Source organism: Cibotium barometz, chromosome 58 (genome assembly GCF_041138505.1).
Source record: "Cibotium barometz isolate CiBa-2024 chromosome 58, ASM4113850v1, whole genome shotgun sequence".
Taxonomy (NCBI): domain Eukaryota; kingdom Viridiplantae; phylum Streptophyta; class Polypodiopsida; order Cyatheales; family Cibotiaceae; genus Cibotium; species Cibotium barometz.
This window is the reverse complement of record NC_141103.1, coordinates 18,680,762-18,703,380: the sequence shown is the minus strand read 5'-3', so window position 1 is coordinate 18,703,380 and position 22,619 is coordinate 18,680,762. Positions and strand designations below refer to the sequence as shown.

Here is a 22,619-nt window from a genome sequence, read left to right as displayed (position 1 = left end):
TGTGTTCGTGAGTCAGAGGAAGCTGAACAGGTCACTTATGCTCTGATGTCTCGTCGTGTTCGGGACATAGAACTTCCAGTAGTTGAGGATGTTCTTTCCACGGGGACCTTTCGGAAAGCCAGGCAGGTGACAGGTGCTTACTTGCAGAAGGAGGTGGTTTCTCCAGGCTTTGTGGTTCCGGATTCAGAGGGGGTTGTTGACAGGTTTCATCAGGTTTCCAGGACTTGCTTGTGCACCGTAACAGGTGTTGATCCTTGTGAGCAGTGTGATGTCTCTGTGACTCAGAAGCTGTATGGTTCATTGATCTGGTTGATGGACACCGGATTGGACGGGAGCTTCCTGATGAGGCAGTTGAGCTCTTGGTTGCAGATGTCTCTTTGTGAGGCAGGATTGCGTTTCCTGTGGTTTCTGCGGCATGCGAAGGATCATGGACTCTTGTACACAGGAGGGGGATTGTTGGATGGAGTCCGACTCCGTGGTTGGAGTGACTCGGTTTGGGGAGGAGATTCGGACACGAGGGGATCTACTTATGGCCCAGGAGCAGTTTTACGGAGCAGGAGGAGGTTGCATGGCAGGTTTGGGCTTTCATTGGAGGAACCCATGGTCATCCAGAGGCACTTTGTTCGTGAACAGATCGTTGCTGATGACATCTTGCTGGAGTTCTGTTCGACGGAGGACAGTACGGTGGACCTCTTCACGAAGTCGCTCTCAGGATTTGCTCAGGCGGCACCCCAGCTCCCAGTGGTTGGTTTCACAGCCAGGAGCTGAGAGGGGGTGTTAGAAGTCATCTCCTGTCTAGATTTATACACCAGGGCCTTTGTTGTGGGTGTGCCCGCCCTTATGAGGTGTTTTATCATTTTTCCCCACACTCCGTATTTTTCCCCTATTTTTTCCATTTTTTCTGAGGCTTGGGAGGGCTGCCAGATGATGCCGGGAGCACCCCAGTGCTGGCCGACTGGATCTTCTTCAGTCGTGGGCTTCAGGGCTGCTGGCCGACTGGTTTCCATCAGTCGTGGGCATCTGTATGCTGGCCGACTGCCTGTATGCAGTCGTGGGACATATTCCTCAGTCGTGGGCTTTCCTGATGCTGGCCGACTGCCCTCTAGGGGGGTATATATAGGACCCCAGCCCCCATGCCTTATTTGTATCATATCTCGGGATCTTCTTGTGTATATAGAGCAGAGTTACACGCCTACATCTGTCTCTCTCTTGTGCTGTTTTTCTGCCTGCGTTTTTGCTCTTGTGTTCCCAGATTTGGTCATCATGTCCGCTGCGTATTCTGACACATAGCACATGTTTTTGTGCGAGGCACTACTGTTGGGTATGGGAGAAAGGATTGCTAGAACTATGGAGAACCAGCTTTTCTATCACCATGGTTTGTGCTCTTGAATGGCACCAGTTTGTGTGCATAGCACATGTTTGTGTGCGAGGCACTAGATTCTTGTGCATGGCACTTATTTAAGTGTCTTAGCACCTGGTTGGTGATTTTCATTGGCATATTATTATCTCATTGATATTGGTGATTGAGACACAATTGGCTCTTGTGCCTGTGTCTAGCATATCTTTCATGGAATTCTCGCCCATTTATTTTGGGACATGATTTTGATATTGGTATTATGGAGACTTATTTAGTCTCACCCATTTCTTTGGGACATGGATTCTTCTGTTATATTGGATTTTTGAGACTGTCTTGTCTCGCCCACTTGATGGGACATGATTATATCTTGGATATATGGCTTCAAGCTTAAAGTTGCAGACAACTTTTAAGAAGCTAGGGAGGATGTCACCAGCCTGGACATTTCCCAGTATGAAAGGGGTCTGGTGGACGCTAGGATGTCTAAATATTTGGAAAGTACAAGCTTTGGGAATGGGGGATTATCCTAGAATACAAAGGACCACACTCCTAAAATTTAGGAGAGTTGCTATTTTTGGCCGACTTTGATTTGGCCGACTTTGATGGAAATTCTGTTCGCGTCATTACATCTCGAATTGAGCAGATACCAAGAGTTGACAAAGTGCCTATGACAGAATGTTTGCCAGTTGGGATATTTTTAGAGATAAAGTTTATCCATCTCTTAGATTGGGACATGTGGCAAGAAAGTGGACCAAAGTGAGACAAGTGGCCTGACACTTGTTAGAAAGTGGATCAAAGTGAGACAAGTGGCCTCACACTTGTCACTTCAGCTATTGTGTGGCTCTCCACTTGTCAGTGTAGCCTTCTCTTGCCATTTTAGCTCATGGGAGGCCCAAATCTATAAATTGGAGCCCTCTTTGTTCATTAATAGAGGCTCTCTTGTTGCACACTAGCCTCTACCACCGTTATAGGCTGCCCTAATGATGGCTACTCTCTTTCTCTATCTCTTGAAGGCTGCCCATGAAGAATACCGGCTGTTGGAGACTGTTTTGGAGGCTTCCATCGCAAAGAAATACTTAAGGCAAGGGTATTTAATCATTTTATTATGATTTCTAGCCATTGTACTTGTTGTACCAGCCCTTGTACTTTTTGTATCTATTGTACCAGCCATTGTACTAGCTGTACCAGCCCTTGTACCTGATGTACCAGCCATTGTACTGGCTGTACCAGACATTGTACTTGCTGTACCAGCCATTGTACCAACTATACCAGCCACTGTAACTATTGTACCAGCCATTGTACTTGTTGTATCGGTTGTACTAGCCACTATACCTGTTGTACCAACCTCTGTACCAACCATTGTACTTGTACCGACTGAATGGAGAGTTGGACTTGCTGTACTAGCTCTATTGCATGAAGACCGATGGTTTTGGGGGAAGAATCAGTACCCACATGGAGGTATATGGATTATATTGTTGGTTCGGCATTTGTACAGCCTGTGTTCCGGCTTGGTAACCTCGTGTTGGGCTATGTTATGGCATTTGTATATGGATAATCCGGCATCTCCCGTGGGGAGAGTAAGGCCCTCAAAGCTTGTAGATGAAATTATTCTCCTTGGGTAATAAAATACGCCAAGCGGGGGGGTTGGCCCATTTCGGCCTCTATGCGGTGTCACATGTGCAAGCTCCATTTTTAGCATTTGTGGATATTTTGTCTAGCTTTTATGTTTTATGCAAAGTGATGATGGATATGTGTTAAGGTTGTGGCCATGTTTAAATCTTTTAATACGTTTTGATGGTATCGACAAGTGTGTCAAAGGCCCTAGTCCCCCGGGCATCCGCGAGTTACACTTTGGTGGCAACCTTGGTACCTGTGGTGGACACTCCTTCTGAGATTGTGCATATTTCTGGGATTGAGTCCAAAAGCTTTTGTGATGGCTGCCCCTACTACACTTCATATGTTCTCTGAGTCTGCAAAGTTGGATGGTTCCAACTACACTTTGTGGAAGGTGAAGGTGAAATCAGCCTTGCATGGCGTGGGAGAAGCACAAGGTGAGGTTGGTTGCCAAGGGTTATGCTCAACGCCCTGGAGTCGACTTCGATGAGACCTTCGCTTCGACATCTCGGATGACTACCATTCACACCGTTCTTGCTCTTGCAGGACATCATAGATGGTCCATATTCTAGATGGACGTCAAGTCGGCTTTCTTGAATGGAGAGCTTACACAGGAGGTTTATGTTGATCAGCCGTCGGGATTTGTTGTTCCAGGAAAACAGGATCAGGTGTACCGGTTGAAGATAGCTTTATATGGTCTGAAGCAGGCTCCGCGGGCTTGGTACCGGCGGATTGATGAGTTCTTTTAGAAGCTCGGCTTGTGCCGTTCTCATGCAGATTCAAACCTTTATATCCTCCTTGAGAGGGGGTTGATTGTTATCATTGTGGTCTATGTTGATGACCTCATCTATACAGGTTCTTATTCTGTGCGGATCCGTTTAGTCATGGATGCTTTGGAGATAGAGTTTGAGATGACAGATCTTGGCCTTCTGCATTATTTTCTTGGCTTTGAGATTTGGTAGACCCCGAAGGGCATTTTCTTCTCTCTGCAGAAGTACACATGGGAGATTCTTGAAAGATTTCAGATGACTGGATGCAAACCAGTATCTTCTCCTATGGATACTAGTGAGAAGCTTTCTCTACTTGATGCTTCTCGAGGGATTGATTAGGGACAGTATCGGGTTCTCGTCGGTTGTTTGGTTTGGTTGACGTACTCCCGAATGGACGTATGTTTTGTAGTCAGCTTATTGAGTTCTTTCTCATCCAAACCCCGTCAGCAGTATTGGCGGTGTGCTCTCAGAGTTCATATATATGTATTTATATACATATATATATACATATATGTATGTATATACATATATGTATATACATACATATATATACATATATGTATGTATATACATATAGGTAAATACATACATATATATACATACATATATATATATATATATGCTTTTATCTCGGACTCTGTGTGATCTTCGAGGGCCGTCCTCTGTGGTCCACTCGGAGGGTAACTCCGTGACACCCGACTCCCGAAGGGTGTCTAACAACCACCTATGTATATATATACATATATATATATATGTATCTACATATATACATACATATACATATATGTATATATATATATACATATATATACATATATGTATATACATATATGTATATATATGTATATATATATATACATATATGTATATGTATGTATATATGTATATAAATACATATATATATGTATATATATACATATATATACATATATATATGTATATATATACATATATATATGTATATATATACATATATATATGTATATATATATATATATATAGATATATATATGTATGTATATATATATGTATGTATATATATGTATATGTATATACATATATGTATATGTATATACATATATGTATATGTATATACATATATGTAAGAACATATACATACATACATACATACATACATACATACATATATATATATACATACATACATATATATATATATATATATGTACACGTTAAGAGAAAATGAAAGGACACATTACAAGAAACACCTCAGCTGAGGCTGCCTGTCAAAACAGATTTACATCCCATATAGCAATAAACAAATCATTTTCTATTTTTGTCTTGATTTCACTAACATAGTATAGTTGGCCATGCTATAATTGGTACGTGTCTATTTGAATTCCTCATCTCATCTACATTGAGCCTTTGTCTACCTTTCTAAACTTGGTGGTGGTCCATACTCTCTAGGTAGCTCCTATTAAGACCACATTTGATAGTCTGAAGGAAAGTAAAAAAGGCTCAGTATTGATGATATTCCATATAATGTGGGTACGAAGGAATGACAGGTTCCATCTTTCTTTTTAATTTTAGTTTGAATGAGGAGTATTGCCCAAAATCAAGCGAAAAAAATCAAACGGGAACGGAAACGGCTGTTTCTTGTTACGATGGTCACATAGTTTCATGTGTTCTTGATTGACCAAGTTTTCTTGATTTGATTTCTTCTGCAGATTCTAGAGGGTATCGAACATGATTTGTCATCGTTCAAATGCGGACTTGCCCATTTCTTTTGTGAGCCTCAGACCCGATCAACTTCCAATATTTTATCTGCCAAACAGTTCATTTTTTACAGATAAACATACATACATGCAGATGCACGCACATACGTGTGTGTGTGTGTGTGTGTGTGTGTGTGTGCGAGAGAGAGAGAGAGAGAGAGAGAGAGAGAGAGAGAGAGAGAGAAATGAAATGATATATTAACGTCTTCAAAAGGCCAAAATGACCTATGAGACCAAAAAGGTTACAACAATTGGTGGATCTGTTACAAGGTCTGTGTAAGAAAAGCTAAAAACAACTAACTCAAACTGAAATAACTATGAGGAAAAGTACGGTACTAGGAGCTCCTAATGGATAACATCTGGGAGGAAAACTCCAGCAACAAAGGTAAGCATCATACACATCACCCAAAGATGTCTCTCATCGGTCGATGGCGGATATCCTCAATGTCCTCCATGGTGAGTACTCTGACTGGACGTCTCCCATGCCGTCCACAGAGAGAGAGAGAGAGAGAGAGAGAGAGAGAGAGAGAGAGAGAGAGAGAGAGAGAGAGAGAAATGAAATGAAATGAAATGTTTATAGTATTAAGTAGCTCTACTACTAGGAGAAAGCAAAGCTATATGCATGGAGTATACAATCATGATATGCAACCTAGCTAGCTCCATCCTGTACCATACTGGGGGTATAAAATGGTATACATCAATGAAGGGGGTGTCCACAGCTCCCTAAAGAGAGAGAGAGAGAGAGAGAGAGAGAGAGAGAGAGAGAGAGTGTCACACATACATTCATTATATATATGTGTGTGTGTGTGTGGGTGGGTGGGTGGGTGGGTGTGTGTGTGTGCTCCCATGTGCATATATATTTGTTTATTTTGTGTGTAAACCCATGCCCATGATTGTTGAAAGAGGAGTTTATTTGTGGACTGTGTTTTGCGGCTCTTTCAATGGCAAAGCACCTCGTCTAATGTGTCTTTGTGGCCTTTGGATGTTTAGTACAACACACAAGTGCTTCTTTGACTGTCAATGAGAACTATGATGCTGATGTTCAGGATGATACGGAGACATTTTTGAACAGAATTGTACCTGAGGTCAGTCTACTAGTTTTCTTTTTTCTTGTGTTGGATGGTTAATTGCTATGTTAAAATTAAGTTTTTCTCTTGCTTCTGTGCTTGCAGGGAAGGAGTGCCCCTTGGAAGCATACACTTGAAGGTGCATTTTCTATAGTTTGTATACAAGATTTGAGTTATGACATTTGACTAGGATTTATGAATTATGAAATTTACATTTTTTATGGTTTGTCTACAAGATTTGAGTTATGAAATTTGACTGGGTATAAATTGAATGAAATTTGACTAGGATATGAATTGAAATTCCCAGATGATACAAATTAATCTTATCAGTTCTTTTTATTCGTCAGTATATTCTACACTTAATGCATAGCTCTGTGTGTGCTTGCTCTAATACATAGGTGTTAATTATCTTTGCAGGCCCTGATGATATGCCAGCACACATCAAGTCCTCGATGTTTGGATGCTCTCTCATGTATGTGCCTGATTTCTTTTGCATCTCAAAAAATGAGAACCTGTCTCTAATTTTCCTTTGGGTCCTTTGCAATCTCCTCTGCGTGGACATGGTTCTGAAGATCCTTGGTTTGTGGGCCTTGATCAGGGGAGCTGAAAGGGCAGCTAGTTGTGGGAAGGTTGTGACAATGATTCCCTGTGTTGGGGGTCTCTTGAGTCGTTCTTTTGAGGTTCTTGTGATGACTATTGATGCTCTTGAACGGGGGTGCTTAAAGGGAAGCTAGTTGTGTGAAGGTTGTGATTATGACTCTTTATGGTGGGGTCTCTCAAGTTCTTGAGAGGTTGTCATGATGGCTCTTTATCATCTAGGTTCACCTTGCGATGATGGCTCTTTTAAGGTAGGGGTCTCTCAAATTGTGCCCCTTTTCTCCTCTCGGCACCTGATTCCAACTTGGCCCTCTTCAACGCTGTAGAAGAACGATGTAAAGGGTGTTTGGCTCTAGTTTCCTCTTCCCTGGTCTATCGTGAATCTTTTTCAATGTGTCTCTGTCTCATACAAGCATAACACCACACAACTTTGACCCTCATGTTATATGAGAACAGGACCAGTGAGAGGGTCAAAACCCTCTCTCAAAAGGCAATGAAAGCAGCATCTGCTTTCATAGTATGGGGGTCATTGAAGGATGGTGCACTTTTCAGTCACAACCTCATGCATACACAAATTTGATGGGTTAGGCTTAACCCTAATGTGTAGGAAACGGTGGCAGAAAGCAGGAGAGAGAGAGAGAGAGAAGGAAAGAAAGAAATATTAAACGTCTACTAAAGACCCAAAGTGATACAATAATGTCCATGGCATATCGCATCATGGATTGGAAGAATAGGAGGGAGAGAAAAGAAAGAAAGAAAGTTAAAGCCCAATCATAGTGAGCCACGCCAGAAGTTCGTATGCGCTACCTGAGCCCTCCCCCTCCCCCCCACCCCCCCCCTCCTGTTCCTTCTCTCCTCTCTCCTCTCTCCCGCCTTCAGCCCCCCACCCCCCCTTTTTTCTTCTATTTTCCCCTTCCTTGCAAGTTGATTCTCAGGTTCTTCGGGGCGTTCCTCTATTCGGTAGGTCTCGGTTTTTGCTGGTCTTCACCCTCAGGAGGACTCCATGGTAGCCGCTTTGTCATCCCCGACCGAGGCCGCCGTTGCTTGCATATCCATTTCCGAAGTGGACCTTTAGATTCTCACCACGACCGTTGCAACATTAGGGGCCTCCACCCTGGTTTGCAAGATTGTTGGTAGACGTCGTGCGCGCGGACAACTCCGGGATCTTTTACAGGCGAGCCTCATTGGTGAGCCTACAAAGAGCATAGACATTCACCCTTTGGGGCGTGGATTCTACCAGGTAGAGTTCGACTCGCCAACGGTGTCAGACCCACTCATGCAGCTGAGCCCCCTTGCATTGCGTACGGGACAGGCCTTCTTTGCACGGTGGTAGCACAATTTCAATCCTGCGTCTGGCCCTCTGGCTGGTGCGTTGGGCTTCCCGGTGACAGTTTTCTTTCCGGGCCTTAGGAAGGCTAACCTTCTACTTCTTCCGGTGATTTGTGGTGCCATCGGGAGAGTGATGGAATCTCCACCCATAGCTGCCTCAGCCGTTGCACGGGCAGTCGGGATTCCATCCCTCCGCATGTGTGTTGCCTCGCCGGATTTAGTGCCACACGTTATATCCATCCCATGCCTCTGGGGAGCCCTGTCCTTTAGCAAGTGGAGTATTCAGGCCTTCCAGACCAATGTTTCATTTGCAGGAAGATGGGCCATCTAGCCAAAGCTTGCCCTCGACGTTAGTCAAGGAGACCACCACCAGCGGTTCCCTGGGAAGCACAAGGTGAAGAATATGAACGTATACTTGTAGCCCTTGAGATTGATGAGCTCGAGCCCCCGACCTGGAGCAGAGGCAGCCGGCGAGTTCTGTTCGTTGATTGATTCGCCGTTTCTCTAAGCCGGTTGAGATGACCATCGCCCCCTTCCGGTGAGGGCTCTCCCGCTAGAGTCCCTAGGTGGGGCCCCCCTCCCCCCCCCAAGGATCTTTGGGCAGCCGGTGGATTATAGTTTCTTCCGTTGTCTTCCAGTGGAAGAGACAGATATGTTTGAGGAGACAATAACACCTCTTCGGATGTGTGGTTTTCCACCATTCCAGACCCTCTACGCTAGAGAATGGCGCGATGATCTTCTCTTTCCCTTTGAGTGTAGCCCCAAGGACGGAGTGGGACTCAGAGTCAGTGATTGCTGCCATCCAGGGTCAGGCAGTTGAGGTATCTCATCATCTTCACAATCTTCGCATCATCGACGTACTCACTCATCTATGGCCATTGGCTAGTATGGAACTTGGAGGCTGAGCCCACAGAGACTAGCACGGGGAGATGGTGGTCTCTAGCTTGGAGGTGCTGCTCTTTATGTTCATGCATGCTTCTGTCACAGTACCTCTCCCTCCCTCTTACAGGTACCTCCATTGTGATCGATGGAGTCCGGAGTACGCATACTCGTGCATGTTGAAGAATCATAGTGAGATGAAAAACCTGTTTTTGCCAGATGATGATTGATATGTATTTAGAACGAGGGAAAACACATGTTAGAGATGGTTCTGATGGAATTTGAGATAGCCAAGTTGGTATGATTGTGTGGAGATAAGAATCATGGGCATGTGGTTTTAGAAGCATCACAGTGATATTGTACATATATTGAGGGAGGCTAACCTTAATAGTTCATACATGATGATAGCATGCCAAAATACCATGCATCTGTGCCAAAATACCATGCATCTCTGCATTTGGAAGAAGATTGGTTGACGGAAAGAGTGGCGTCACATGGAGGACAGGATCCGCGCCCACTTGGTGTGCCTTCGCCCGAGGACGGATTGTGATTTTTCCCCGTCTAAACCCTCGTCCAAGACTTTTCGAGTGGAGGGCAGTTCCACTATTTCCACCTCACACAGAGATTGATATGCGGATAGTCTCGTGGAACATACAGGGTTTAGGGGGGGCTCAGTGCTTTCATAGATGAGGCGTCCTATGAGGAAAGCTTCAGAGAGCCCTATTGTAAGGACCTATTGACATTCTTCTCCTTTAGGAGCACCACCTCTCAGAGGGGCGTGTCGATGCGGGAAGATTTTACCAGGCAGGAGTCGTACTTTCTGGTCTCCATCCTTCGGCCCTTCAAGGATGCAGGGAGGAGTTTGCATCTCTGTCATCACTGAGCAGCTTTTGCCAATCGTGACAGACTCAGGAGTCATTGTCCCGGGGTGAGCATAGTGGGTCATCATTTTGATTGGAGAGGATAGCGTTGGCTTCCTCAATATTTATGCCCCGAACGCCGCTGCAGGTAGAGCCCTCTTTTGGAGCATAGTTCGGCATGCCCTTCTTCAGGCCGACTTTTGGTGCATGGGTGGCGACTTCAACATGATAGAGGCAGCAAGAGGACAGACTCGGAGGAGGTACGGCCACACTCTCAAGAGTAGAGTACTCTGCTTGGGAGGAGCTGATACTGGTACTTAGGGATAGGACCCTTGGCATCTTCAAGAGTTTGGGCACAGCCCTGGGAGCCTCAACTTCTCGAGATCGGATAGGAGGAGCATCGGCCTCAACCTCTCTAGACTTGACAGGTTTTACGTTGATGAGTGGGCTTGCAGCCATGGGGGGCATGATTGGTATCTTGGCAGGCCCTTCTTTTTCAGATCACGCTTGGTTATTCTGTCCCTAGAGGACCCTTGGAGGCACGACAGGCATGTGAGCTCTAGGATTCCGGACAGCCTCATTCAGGACTCACCTCAAGCTTTGCTGCGTGCACATTGGATGTTGGCCTAGGGGAGATTAGCGGTTTCTTGCAGGAGGCAGCCCAAAGTAGATTGGAGGGATTTCGGGAGCAAGAGCGGAGTCCGAGGAGGGGATTGGCCTCTTTACAATGGCTTTAGGAGCGTTCCCCAGATAGGCCATGGATTGAGAGTAACCTAGCTGCCGCCTGCACGGAGATTAGATCCATTGAGGAGAGGAGGGTGGAGTACAGATACCATGCTAGAGCTTCATTCTAGACCCAGACTGGGGACAGAGTCACGGGAGATTTCTTCGAGATAGCCGGCCTCCCATAGGAGGAGAGATGGTATTCTTGGACTGTGTGGCCAGGATGGAGCTATTGTTTCTGACTCCCCCATGTGAGAGCCATTGCCACTGTTTTTTTCCGTTCTATTCTCATAGGTACCCCATTATCCCCACAGGTGATGGATGCACGCGAGAGGGTCTGGTGACACACGAGAGAGGTGGTTCCCCCCTCCATTCACAGTGGAGGAGTTGGCGGAGGCGGTGATGGCACTACCCAGGTGCAAATGCGTGGGGGCGGATGGGCTTCTAGTCTCTTTCTTTCTTCGTCATTGGAACCTCATGGAAGTCGGTCTTCGAGTTGCCATGCCAGAGGGTCTCACAGGGTCTGATACACTTGATTCCTAAAGAGGGTGGTGAGAGATTGGAGATCCAGTAGTGGAGACCCATCAATCTTCTTGGGACGGCCTATAAGATCTTGGCCAAGGCCATCAGCAGGAGACTTCAGCCCTTTCTCTTGGCCTTGATTCATGACACTCAGACTGGCTTTGTTCAGGAACAGAGCATTCTGGACAACATTTTCACCTTCCGGGAGGCGACAGCTTCGGCCAGGATGCAGTAGTAGGACCTCATAGTGCTACTCCTAGACTTTGAGAAAGCTTATGATAGGGTGGATTGGAGCTTTCTAGAGGGCGCGTGGGATTTCCCATGGAGTGGATTCGTGGAGTCTCAAGACTTTACTTAGTCTCACACAACTAGGTTCTCATACAGGGGAGTCCTTGGTGACAGATTCCCCCTTTCCCGCTCGGTTTGGCAGGGCTGTCCTTTAGCACCTTGCCTCTTCCTATTCGTTGTCAAGGCCATGAGTAGTTTTCTCTCAGCCTAGGAGACCGGGCTTAAGGGATTGTGTCGTCCTCTCTGCACACAAGAGCAGCAGCGCGACTCAGAGTTTGCAGACGACACAACAGCTTTCCTTTCAAGAGATGTGGGGAATCTCCAAAGATTCGCGGAGGCGATCGAGATTTTCTGCCGCGCATCAGGAACATAGATCAACTGGCACAAGTTGTGTGGTTTTTGGGTAGGCTCAGCATCCGCCCCAACTTGGCGCCCTGTAGAGGCTTTCCAGTGGATCTTGAGGGGCACTCCAGTTCTTTATCTTGGTTGCTAGGTGGGTATTGATATCTCTCCCGAGCAGCAGCTCGCCTCGCTTGTTCTGAGTATTCAGAAGAAGCTTTTATACTGGAGTTCTGTGAGGCTTTCCCTAGCAGGTAGAGTGGTGGTGGCGAACCAGGTACTTCTTGCCACCATATCACTTCATGCTGGGCCTTCTCTCGGGCATGTATTGGGAAGGTACAACGATTGATCCGGAACTTCTTATGCGCCGGCACTGAACGGGAGGCCAGTGAGGGCCAAGGTGGCATGGAGAGTGATCTTTCAGCCACGTCGTAGAGGGGGACTAGACCTCATTGACCCTGCTATTCAGAGCTATGCCACACTAGGCAAGCTGATTGTGGGGACTCCTTCTCGGTGGTGAGCCTTGGAAGGATTTCCTATTGGCCCAGATTTCAGGCCACACCCCGAGTCTTGGGGGACCCTTGGCCGTAGAGTACAAGATGGATTTTCACAGAGATGCGGGCCTGCAGTTTTAGTCCAGCTTTTGAGGACAGATTTGCAGCCAGCTTACTTCGAGCTTGGGATCATCTCAGGCCGGTTCTGAGACAGATAACTCCGGTAGCCTTAGAGGAGCGGCTTCGACAGCCTTTGGTCTCGAATCCCCTGATCTGTTTACCCAGTGGCCACATGTTAGGGGCCTGACCGCATGTATCATCATGGGGCACCTTGAGCATAGGACCAGCCAGGTCTCTTGGAGATTGGATCGGACACAGCCAGTTACCCCTGGAGGTGTTGGAGAGAGGCTTGACATGGGTCCTGGGTAGAGACGGGCTCGGGATCGACATCGACTGTAGAGGCGTCGGTTGCCCATTTGTCATGAAATGTGGAAGCAAGAGTGGTGTGTGTGAGTTATATCCCATAAGGCAAAGGGATTGTAATCCTTGGAGCATATTGTATAAGAAGGGACATTCCCTCATTCGAAGAAATATATGCAATCTTCTTGTCTGGCTTTTGTTGTGTGCATTCCAACTTGCTACAGGTAGCGCAAGTTTCTGGCGATCCTGCTGGGGAGCGTGGGGATTCCATCGCCCCCTGCCTCCCCATGTCCACTCTTTTCTCATTGCTCTAGGCTTACTGTGTTTGAAACACCATTGCAATTTTCTGAACCCTCCTAGCTTTTCCTCTGCACCACCTCACACCATCTACCATTCCTCCTGGTGTCGTCATCTTCTTCTTGTTGCTATCTCCTGTGCACTAAGCCAGTCACGTCTCCCTCAAGCCTCAGTTGTTGTTGTTCCTTGTTGTGGTGAGTCTCACATCACTAGCCATATCACTCACTCCACCCAATGACGCCAGCATGCTCGATGTGCTTCTTCCAAGCCGGTTACTTGGCGTGCTGCTTTCGGTTGCTTGGTGCGGTTCTTCAAAACAGGTTGCTCGAATCAATGTCGCACCTCCTTATGTGCTCGGTGCGCTTCCACAACGGTCGATACACACTCCCTCTGTTGGGTATCCCTTTTCATACTTTGCTGCCCGCCCACCGCCTGCTCGTGCACGTACCACCTTGCCAGTCCTACTCACCTGCCTGCCCATCAACGTACTAGCCTTCCTCCCTATTCCCCACTCCTCCAGTCACTAGCATCCTCTTCCCCATATCCACGTCCACTACCCATTGCCTCCTTCCCTTTGCTATCCCTATTGCCTTCAGCATCGTATTACCCTTGTTCTACCTCTAGCGCTCCCCATACTCTCTATAGCCAGTTCTAATAACCCTCCCCTACCCACCACCCTGCTATAGAACTCCCACCGCTTCCACATGTAGGTGGACACCTAGCTGCCTATCGGCGTTGATTGGCTCAGGAGCACGACTATCTACAATTGTCTCAAACACACATTCACAACACAGAAACCCATGTGCTGCAAGAGCTTTGAGGTGGCCGTGGTATTGAGGTTGAGCTACAGAGGAAGGGCAGAAGCTCAACACTCTGCGTTGGTTCAAATACATCAGTGCTGCAAAATGTTTTGCTGCCGGCGTGAGCTGTTGGATCCTATTTGGAGATATCCTCACTACTTGCTCACGAGGTTGGTGATGCTCAAGTCACTACTCTGTCTTGGTTTTGTGCACTGGTGGTGTGTAGTAGATTCTCACTTAGTGCCCTTCTCTTTCTATGTCCATCTCTCCATCATGTGGTGGATTTTTCTCTTTCTCCTCTTATCTTGTGGTGGATTTCCACTCTTTCTCTCTCCATTCCTGGTGTAATCTTGCATCTTCAGAGCCGGGAAGCTCATATGGAGACCCAAAGAGGAAAGGATTTGTCGATTATGCCACACAGAGGTTGAGACAGAGGAGGATTACATATGCCGTTTCCTAGTATACTATGAGATCCGCGGGGGGTTTCACTGTCTATTTCATGAGGGATTTGGTCCACTCTCCAAGATCATTGACTTCCAGGACTAGCGTTGCCTAGGTCTCTTCCTACTTCAGCTCTATAGACATAGGGACACCTTCTTGAGAGAGCTTTGGCCCTAGCCACCCCGCCCCCTCCCTCGCCAGACAACCATCACCAGTTTCTTCTGGACCCGGGAGGAGGTGGACACCGATATAGTGGATCTTGTGGACCCTCCACGAGCTGCTCCGGACCTACCTTGCCTGAGAGGAGTTACCTTTGACCGAGTCTTCACACTCCAACGTGCCCAACGCCCCCGTCCCCCCGGCTGTTGGCCATGATCAATCACCTCATCAGCTCCAGATCCAGGACATGCTCCACCGCCATCGAGCTACCTTTCCACGTCACATAGCTGAGGGAGACCTCTCGGCCATACTCATTAGCCCCATGCTTGATATTTTGGAGAGTGGTATACCATCTACTTGGAGCTGATGCTGCTCACAAGTTTCTATGTTCTTAGTATTCCATGATGAGTTTCCATGGACAGTTTTGTATCACCCGAGTGAGATAGCTATGTTTATGTTTTCTTTCTGCTTTATTTTCCATTCCATGATGAGATATGCCATGGACATTATTGTATCACTTTGGTCTCATGGGCCCATTGGGTCTTTAGTAGACACTTAATATATCTGGCCATGCGGATTGCGATTGGCCAGATACGGGTTTCTTCCCACTGCCTCAGAGTGGAGAGAGGTAGAGCTGAGTGCATCTTCAGAGCCGGGAAGCTCGTACGAACACCCAGAGAGGAGAGGATCTGCTGACTATGCCACACAGAGGTTGAGACGGAGGAGCATTACATATGCCGCTGCCCAGAATACTATGAGATCCGCGGGAGGTTTCACTGTCTATTTCGTGAGGGATTCGGTCCACTGTCACCAGGAGGTGAAACTTTTTGCAGTTGTTTTCTTTATTTACATTTCTTTATAAATATATATTTTTCTTTTCTTTCTCTTTGGTTGCTGTTGTTTTCCCCCGGGATCTCTTGGAAGGGCTTGGGCCATTGCAATGTCAGAATGGGTCAGCCAGTGGGACTTTGGACCAGTGGTTGGCTAAGCCTGAGAACTGCACTGAAAGATGAATGACAGTGTCCAGGACATGGCCACTGAATGAGGGCATAGGCCGGTTTACACTAGTAAGTGGCCGCCACCGAAATGTGAATGTATCTTGAATTCTAAGCAAATTCTGAAGTGACCATAGTGGTCAAAGATGGTCAGGAGACCAGAAGGAATGCAGATGACATCATCCCTAAAATCTAGGGAACTGCTATTTTGGGCAGTGTTGGAATTGAAAAGTGTTCGCGTCAGTTTGTGCAGAATGTCAAGGGGACCAAAAGCTGGCAAAGGACTGTTGTGAGAATGTGAACCAGTCAGGAGATTTTTAGCTTGGAAGATTGCATGTGGAAAAGGCTTAAAAATGTGCCAAGTGTCAAATTTATGTGCATTTTCCACACTGGGAAGAGGGAAGCGTGGGATTTTGGGTTGAATGAGGCTCATTTGCAGCCATTATGGTGGATTGTTGCAGGTTAAGAGCTATTGTGGTGCACTCCCTTGCCCTACAACTCATGTATTGAGGGTTGAGCTTGCTCCCCACAGCCTCTCTCTCTCTCTCTTTCTCTTGCAGACTATGGTAATGCTCTCAATCAGATAAAATCAAGTACAGTTGTGTGAATTTCATGCTTATATGCAAAGGCTAGTTGCCTCCTTGAATAGGAACTGGTGTAGTTAGTTCCTACACCAAAGTAGGGACGGAAGAGGGTAATAACCTCTTCAATACAACGCTGTTTCAGCACTGTTTAGGTGCTGTTTTTGGGCTGTTATGTTGCCCGGTTGATGCCAGAATGCAGTAGGACTTTGCTAAAGTCTTCCAGGACAGTACAAGGGTTAATTTGGGCTGAAAACAGAGCTGAAAACAGGCCTGTGCAGAAAATTACAGCAAGCTGAATTGTGATGTTTTGGACTCCATTGGGTAGTCTGATGCCTATGGAAGTGAGCCTGTCAGTTGGGACTCATTCTGAGATGTTATGGAACAGTTTTAGTGCAGTTATGCTGGCAAATTTCTCCCAGAATTTGTAAAACTCAGCTGGTGCAAGTAGAGTGCTTTGTTGCACTCGTGCTTTGTATTTTCCAACTTTTTAACAATAAAGAAATACCGCAAGGGGCGCTGGACTTCGGGGCCAATGTGTTGTTGAGCGAGGGAGCGAGGGAGCGAGGATTCTGTGATTGTGTGTCTGAGTAAGTCCAGGTTATTTGTGAATGAATTACCGCTTTATGTGTCCATAGACCGGTTTTATCCACTCTCCAGGATCATTGACTTCCAGGACCAGCGTTTTGTGGGCCTCTTCCTGCTTGAGCTCCGTAGACACAGGGACACCTTCTTGAGACACAGGCCCCAGCCACTCCGCCCCCTCCCTCGGCAGCTAACCATCACCACTTTCTTCCGGACCCAGGAGGTGGAAGACACCGACATAGTGGATCTTGTGGACCCTCCACGAGCTGCTTTGGACCTACCTCGCCCGAGAGGAGTTACCTCGGACCGAGCCTTTGCACTCCAGCGTTCCCGACGCCCTCGACCCCCCCTGCGGCCACGATCACCTCATCAGCTCCTGATCCAGGACATGCTCCACCACCATCGAGCTTTCTTTCCATGTGACATAGCTGAGGGAGACCTCACGGCCATACTCACTAGCCCCATGCTTGATATTTTGGAGAGTGGTATACCATCTACCCGGAGCTGATGTTGCTCTCATGTTTCTATGTTCTTAGTATTCCATGATGAGTTTCCATGGACAGTTTTGAATCACCCCAGTGAGATAGCTATGTTTATGTTTTCTTTCTGTTTTATTTTCCATTCCATGATGAGATATGCCATGGACATTGTTGTATCACTTTGGTCTCATAGGCCCATTGGGTCTTTAGTAGATGCGTAATATATTTGTCTTTCTTTCTTCTTTTCTCTGTGTGTGTGTGTGTGTGTGTGTGTGTGTGTGTGTGTGTGTGTGGTATCCTTTATTTCCCCCTTCCTTATCTTAGTTGCTTTATTTTTCCTATCCTAAGCCCCATTGTACGATCTTTAACAACTTGGTGTCATAACAACACCCTTGCTTCATGGAAACTTCTCAGCATCAACATTCATCACCTCTCGGGTGCATGCACTTTATGTTTATTCACCGGGACGGTTGCCCATTTGTCATTAAATGTGGAAGCAGGAGTGGTGTGTGTGAGTTATCCTAGAAAGCAAAGGGATTGTAATCCTTGGAGCATATTGTATAAAAAGGGACATTCTCTCATTCGAAGAAATATATGCAATCTTCTTGTTTGGCTTTTGTTGTGTGTGTATTCGAACTTGCTACATCGACTTAGCTATCCCTCAGGAGTGGCTGACTCCTATCCCAGACCCAACCCCCCCTCCCCCCCACCGGGGGGCTAGGTGTGTTTACCAGACAGTCACTTTGCTCGAGATTTCCCTCGGGCTCGGGGTCGCAGGAGGCCTCGCAAGCATGCTTCTCAAGCGCCACCTCCCTTGGATCCTTCTCGTCCTACAGTCCGCCAGGTGTGGCAAGCTGTCTCTCACGCCCGCCCCCCTGGTGTGATTGATGGGAAGACCTCCTCGGATCTTGTACCTCAGATAGATGATGTTTCTAGGCAGAGGGAGATGATGTATCAGATCATGCTTCTTTGCAGGGAGATGATATATTAGATCAAGATGATTTTGTTGAGTCCTCTCTACTTGGAGGGGGCGATATGCAGGATGTTCAGCGCAGTGGGGATCATGTATTGCAGGATTTTCAGCATGATGCCATTGCCCTTGATGCCCCGCAGGACGCCCAGGTTTCTCGTACATATGTAGGTATTGTGCAGGGCCACGGACAAGGGCATGTCAGTGGACTTTGCCCCGTGGATTATCCCATCCTCCAGCATTAAGAGAGGCGTCCTCAGGCTGCCCATCGTCTTCTTAGATTGGGGGTCAAACCCTCCTCTTCCATGAGAATCGTCTCATGGAATGTTCAGGGCCTTGGAGGGCTTCCCACCCGTGGTAGGAAGCGCCTTGCTTCACCCTACTTTTACAGGAGGGTCTATGGATATACTTTTGCTGCAGGAACACAAATTGGATAGATCTCAGTGTGGCAAAACTAGTAAGATGCTTTCTGGCCACACCTTCTGGTCCTCGGTTGTTGGGACTAGAGGGGGTGTTTGCATTTCAGTGGCAGCATCTGTTATGCCTCATGTTATTGGGCACGATGTTATCATCCGTGCTAGAGCGCAGTGGATCTTGATCATGCATGAGGGTCAGAAATTTGGAATCTTGAATATCTATGCACCTAAGGTGAGAGGTGAAAGGGTGGCCTTTTGGGACACCATTACAAATGTCATTCCCCAGGTTGATCATTGGATAGTGGGAGGAGACTTCAATATGGTTGAGCAACCTTCTGACAAGCAGGGTGGACGCGAAGGGGGTTTACACCCGTTGGAACGAGCCTCATGGGAGAGGTTCACGCTCTCTTTCTTTGGCAGGGATTGCTGCACTGAGGATGACTTCCAGAGAAGGCCAAACTCCTTATCTTTCTCTTGGCATAGCCGCAGGAGCGGGAATGAGAGCATCTTTGCACGTCTGGGCATATTTTATGTGGATGATTGGTCCTTGGACAGAGGAGGCACCATTGCTATTATGCATGGCACCGCCAAATCCGATCATTGCCCTGTCGTTTTGTGTCTCAGGGAGCCTGGGGCTCGCTCGGCCTCTCCCGTGTCCGTATCCTTGACTCTCTTTATCTAGATGCTGACATCTCCCTTGAGATCATAGAGATATGGAGATCTTGTGATGGTCCTGATCCTCGTCATAATAGTGCGCTGGCTCTTGAGAGGACTAGCCATCATTATCATAGCGCTGCCTTGTCCAAGAAGAAGGAGGCTCTGGACAAGGAGAGAGCTATTAGGCGTAGGATTGCTGCTCTTCAGAGGGAACATGAAAAGCATCCACATGCGTCTTGGATTACAAACCTCTTGACCACAGATAGAGCAGAGCTGCAGTTGGCCATGCATTGGAGGGTTGAGTTCGCGTTTCATGCAAACGAGGCTTTTTGGACTCAGATGGGTGGTAGATGCAACAAAGAGTTTTTTCAGCACATAGGCCTTCCCATAGCAGGGATTCTGTGAGGTATTTGCAGGATTCACAGGGTGAGGTTCAGATTGAGCCTGATAAGGTAAGGGGTATTGCTTCAGAGTTTTATCGGTGTTTGTTGATTGCAGAGGTGCCCTCTCCTCCGAGAGATGTGGCACGGCAGAAAGTTTGGGAGTGCATGCCTAGGCTCATTACAGATGCTATGTGTTCTTCCTTGGATGCCCCTTTCTCGAAGGGTGAATTCCTTCACGCACTACATGCTCTTTCTAGTGGTTCATGCCCAGGGGATGATGGTTTCTCTCGCGCCTTCTTTATTCTTTTTTGGGATCATATTGGAGATGCTATCACTGTTGTCCTTCAAGAAATGTGGCTGTCGGGTATGATGCCGCCATACCTCACGGAGGGGCTAATTCACCTTATCCCCAAGAGTGGGGACAAGACTGACATCAAACAATGGAGGCCCATCACTCTCCTTGGATCTGTATATAAGATCTTAGCTAAAGCCTCGAGTATAAGGTTGCAGCCGATTCTCCAAAGGACTATCCATGATTCACAGTATGGGTTCCTCCAAGGAAGGAGTATATTTGATAACATCTTTTCTTTCTGGGAAGCTGTCAAGTGGGCAAAGTCTAGTCAACAGCCTCTTGCCATTCTTTTGCTTAATTTTGAAAAAGCTTATGACAGAGTGGATTGGGATTTTTTGGAGGGCACTATGGCACATATGGGGTTTTCCCAAAACTGGATCAGAGGGGTGTCCTGCTTATACAGGGAGGCTCATAGCACTGTTTTAGCTTGTGGGGGGCGCAGCGAGCGTTTTCAAATTTCCCGTTCGGTGAGGCAGGGCTATCCCCTCGCCCCCTTACTGTACCTCATTGTAGTTGAGGCTATGAGCAGGTTTCTTCGGGCTGCCCCTGGTGTTGTGGGTCTTAGGCTGCCTTTATGCACGTAGGAAGAGTTTTTGGACTCTAAGTTAGCAGATGATACGGCATTGTTCCTTGAGGCTTCACATGCTTGTTTATGTGCTTTCCGGACAGCCTTGGAGGCCTTTTGTTTGGCAGCAGGAGCTACTATCAATTGGCATAAATCAGTTGGTTTTTGGATCAATGATTCTCCTCTTACAGATTGGGGTACAGATGTTGGTTTTACTTGGATTGAGAGAGGATGCTCTGCCAGATACCTTGGTTGTCAGGTGGGCGTTGACATCTCCCCTACACGACAGTTTGCTCCAGTGCTCTTAAGCATTAAAAGCAAACTTCATCACTGGAGTAGAAGGAAGCTCGACTTGGCCTCTAGAGCTTTAGTGGTTAACCAAGTTTTGCTAGCCACGACTTGGTTTATTGCTTGGTGCTGGATTTTTCATAAGGGCTGCATTGGCCAGCTTCGTCGCCTTATTCGGAACTTTCTTTGGTCAGGGCTTCATGGAAATGCACACACCAGGGCCAGAGTTGCTTGGGAAACCATTATCAGGCCTAAGCAGGAAGGGGGATTGAATATCATTGACCCCGAGGTGCAATTTAAGGCTTTGCTTTGTACGCTTGTTGTTAGGGGCTTTCTTCCAGGCACTGAGCCGTGGAAGGACTTTCTCATGCAGCAGATCACGAAGTGTGTCCCTGTTCGCGGAGGTGACTGGACTCTCAGCTCACGCTTTATTTTTTTAGCTGCAGTTCACCCCTCCCCTTCGTCTCCCCTGGTTAGGTCTCTCCTACGGGCCTGGGACTGCCTGAGGAGTTTTTTGGTACACATCCCCTCGCGTTCAGTGGAGGAAGCTAACAGGCAGCCCATTCTGTGGAATGATTTGATCTTAGATGTGCATGGTAGGCCTCTTGGGGCAGCTATGCATATTCTCTGGGCTGGCTGGGAGACCCTATGCCCCACAGTGCTGGCTTGGAAGAGGTTTCAGAGCCTTACCGAGGTGCAAAGATTGGATTTCACGCAGCATTTGAGAGGCTCTAGCTGGAGGATTGCACAGATTGATGCAGTCATTCCCAACCATTGGATTACTGGATCTTGTTTGGAAGGTCGTCATCATTGTTGGTTTGGGGTTTTCTCTAGGACAGGTGTTCCTCTTCAGGTTATGGGTATCTCCTTGCCTAGGGAGGATGATGTACCAGTCTTTTTTTCTGTACAGGATTGATGGCAGCTGGAGAGATGTTATGTGCAGGACCTTATTGAGGGCCCTCAGATTCGTCCACTCAGAGTTGTTGGAAGGTTAGGGAAGCACGTCTCTGTTGACTCCCCTCCAAGGATGATCACAGAGAGTGTTAGCCTTTGGTTGTTTGGTGGCTGCCCTATCAGCCATTTGCATTGGGACCCCGGTGAGTGGGAGTGGAAGGATGCTTGTAACCCTTTGAAAAGCATGCTTTTTTTTAAGTTATATAGTGCGGAATGCCAGACATCTTATCTTGGGACACATTCAGAGTGTCCCTACTCTTAGACCCCATTGGGAGTCTTACGGCATTTCAATTGACATTCAGAGGGTATTTTGGCAGAGATTGTGGCATTCTTATAGGAAGCCACATATTTCCTCCTTTATCTAGGTTTCCCCTCATGGTAGTCTGGCCACCAATCAGTGGAGGTCTGTTACTGGTGTCCAGCATGCCCAGATGTGCAGGAGTTCCCCACCTCCCCCCCTGAATGGGAGAGAGAATTAGGGTTAGAGATTCATGTGGGAGACATACACAGAGAAGTAAGGGAGAGAGAGAGAGAGAGTTGTGGGGATAAGTCAACTCAATAGCATTGAGTGTGTGACTCCCCTATCACACATGTATATTGCACTAGTACACATAGTGCACTTAGTACATTAAAAGTACTAAGTGTACTATGTACTATAACTTATGGGCTTGTACACACTATAAGGGTGGGCATAATGCCTTTACC

General features: G+C 47.1%; 1 protein-coding gene across 3 annotated transcripts in view; it reads left to right on the top strand.

Moving 5' to 3' along the window:
- The window catches only part of LOC147605994 (UPF0047 protein C4A8.02c-like), a 60,098-nt gene that overhangs the window by 12,190 nt on the left and 25,289 nt on the right, over positions 1-22,619 (top strand). For all 3 annotated transcript variants that reach the window (XM_086792678.1, XM_086792680.1, XM_086792679.1), the window contains exons 2-5: positions 5,427-5,487; positions 6,465-6,559; positions 6,647-6,680; positions 6,959-7,013. In XM_086792678.1, the coding sequence (XP_086648804.1) occupies positions 5,427-5,487; positions 6,465-6,559; positions 6,647-6,680; positions 6,959-7,013 (245 nt within the window). The remainder of the gene's footprint in view (positions 1-5,426; positions 5,488-6,464; positions 6,560-6,646; positions 6,681-6,958; positions 7,014-22,619) is intronic.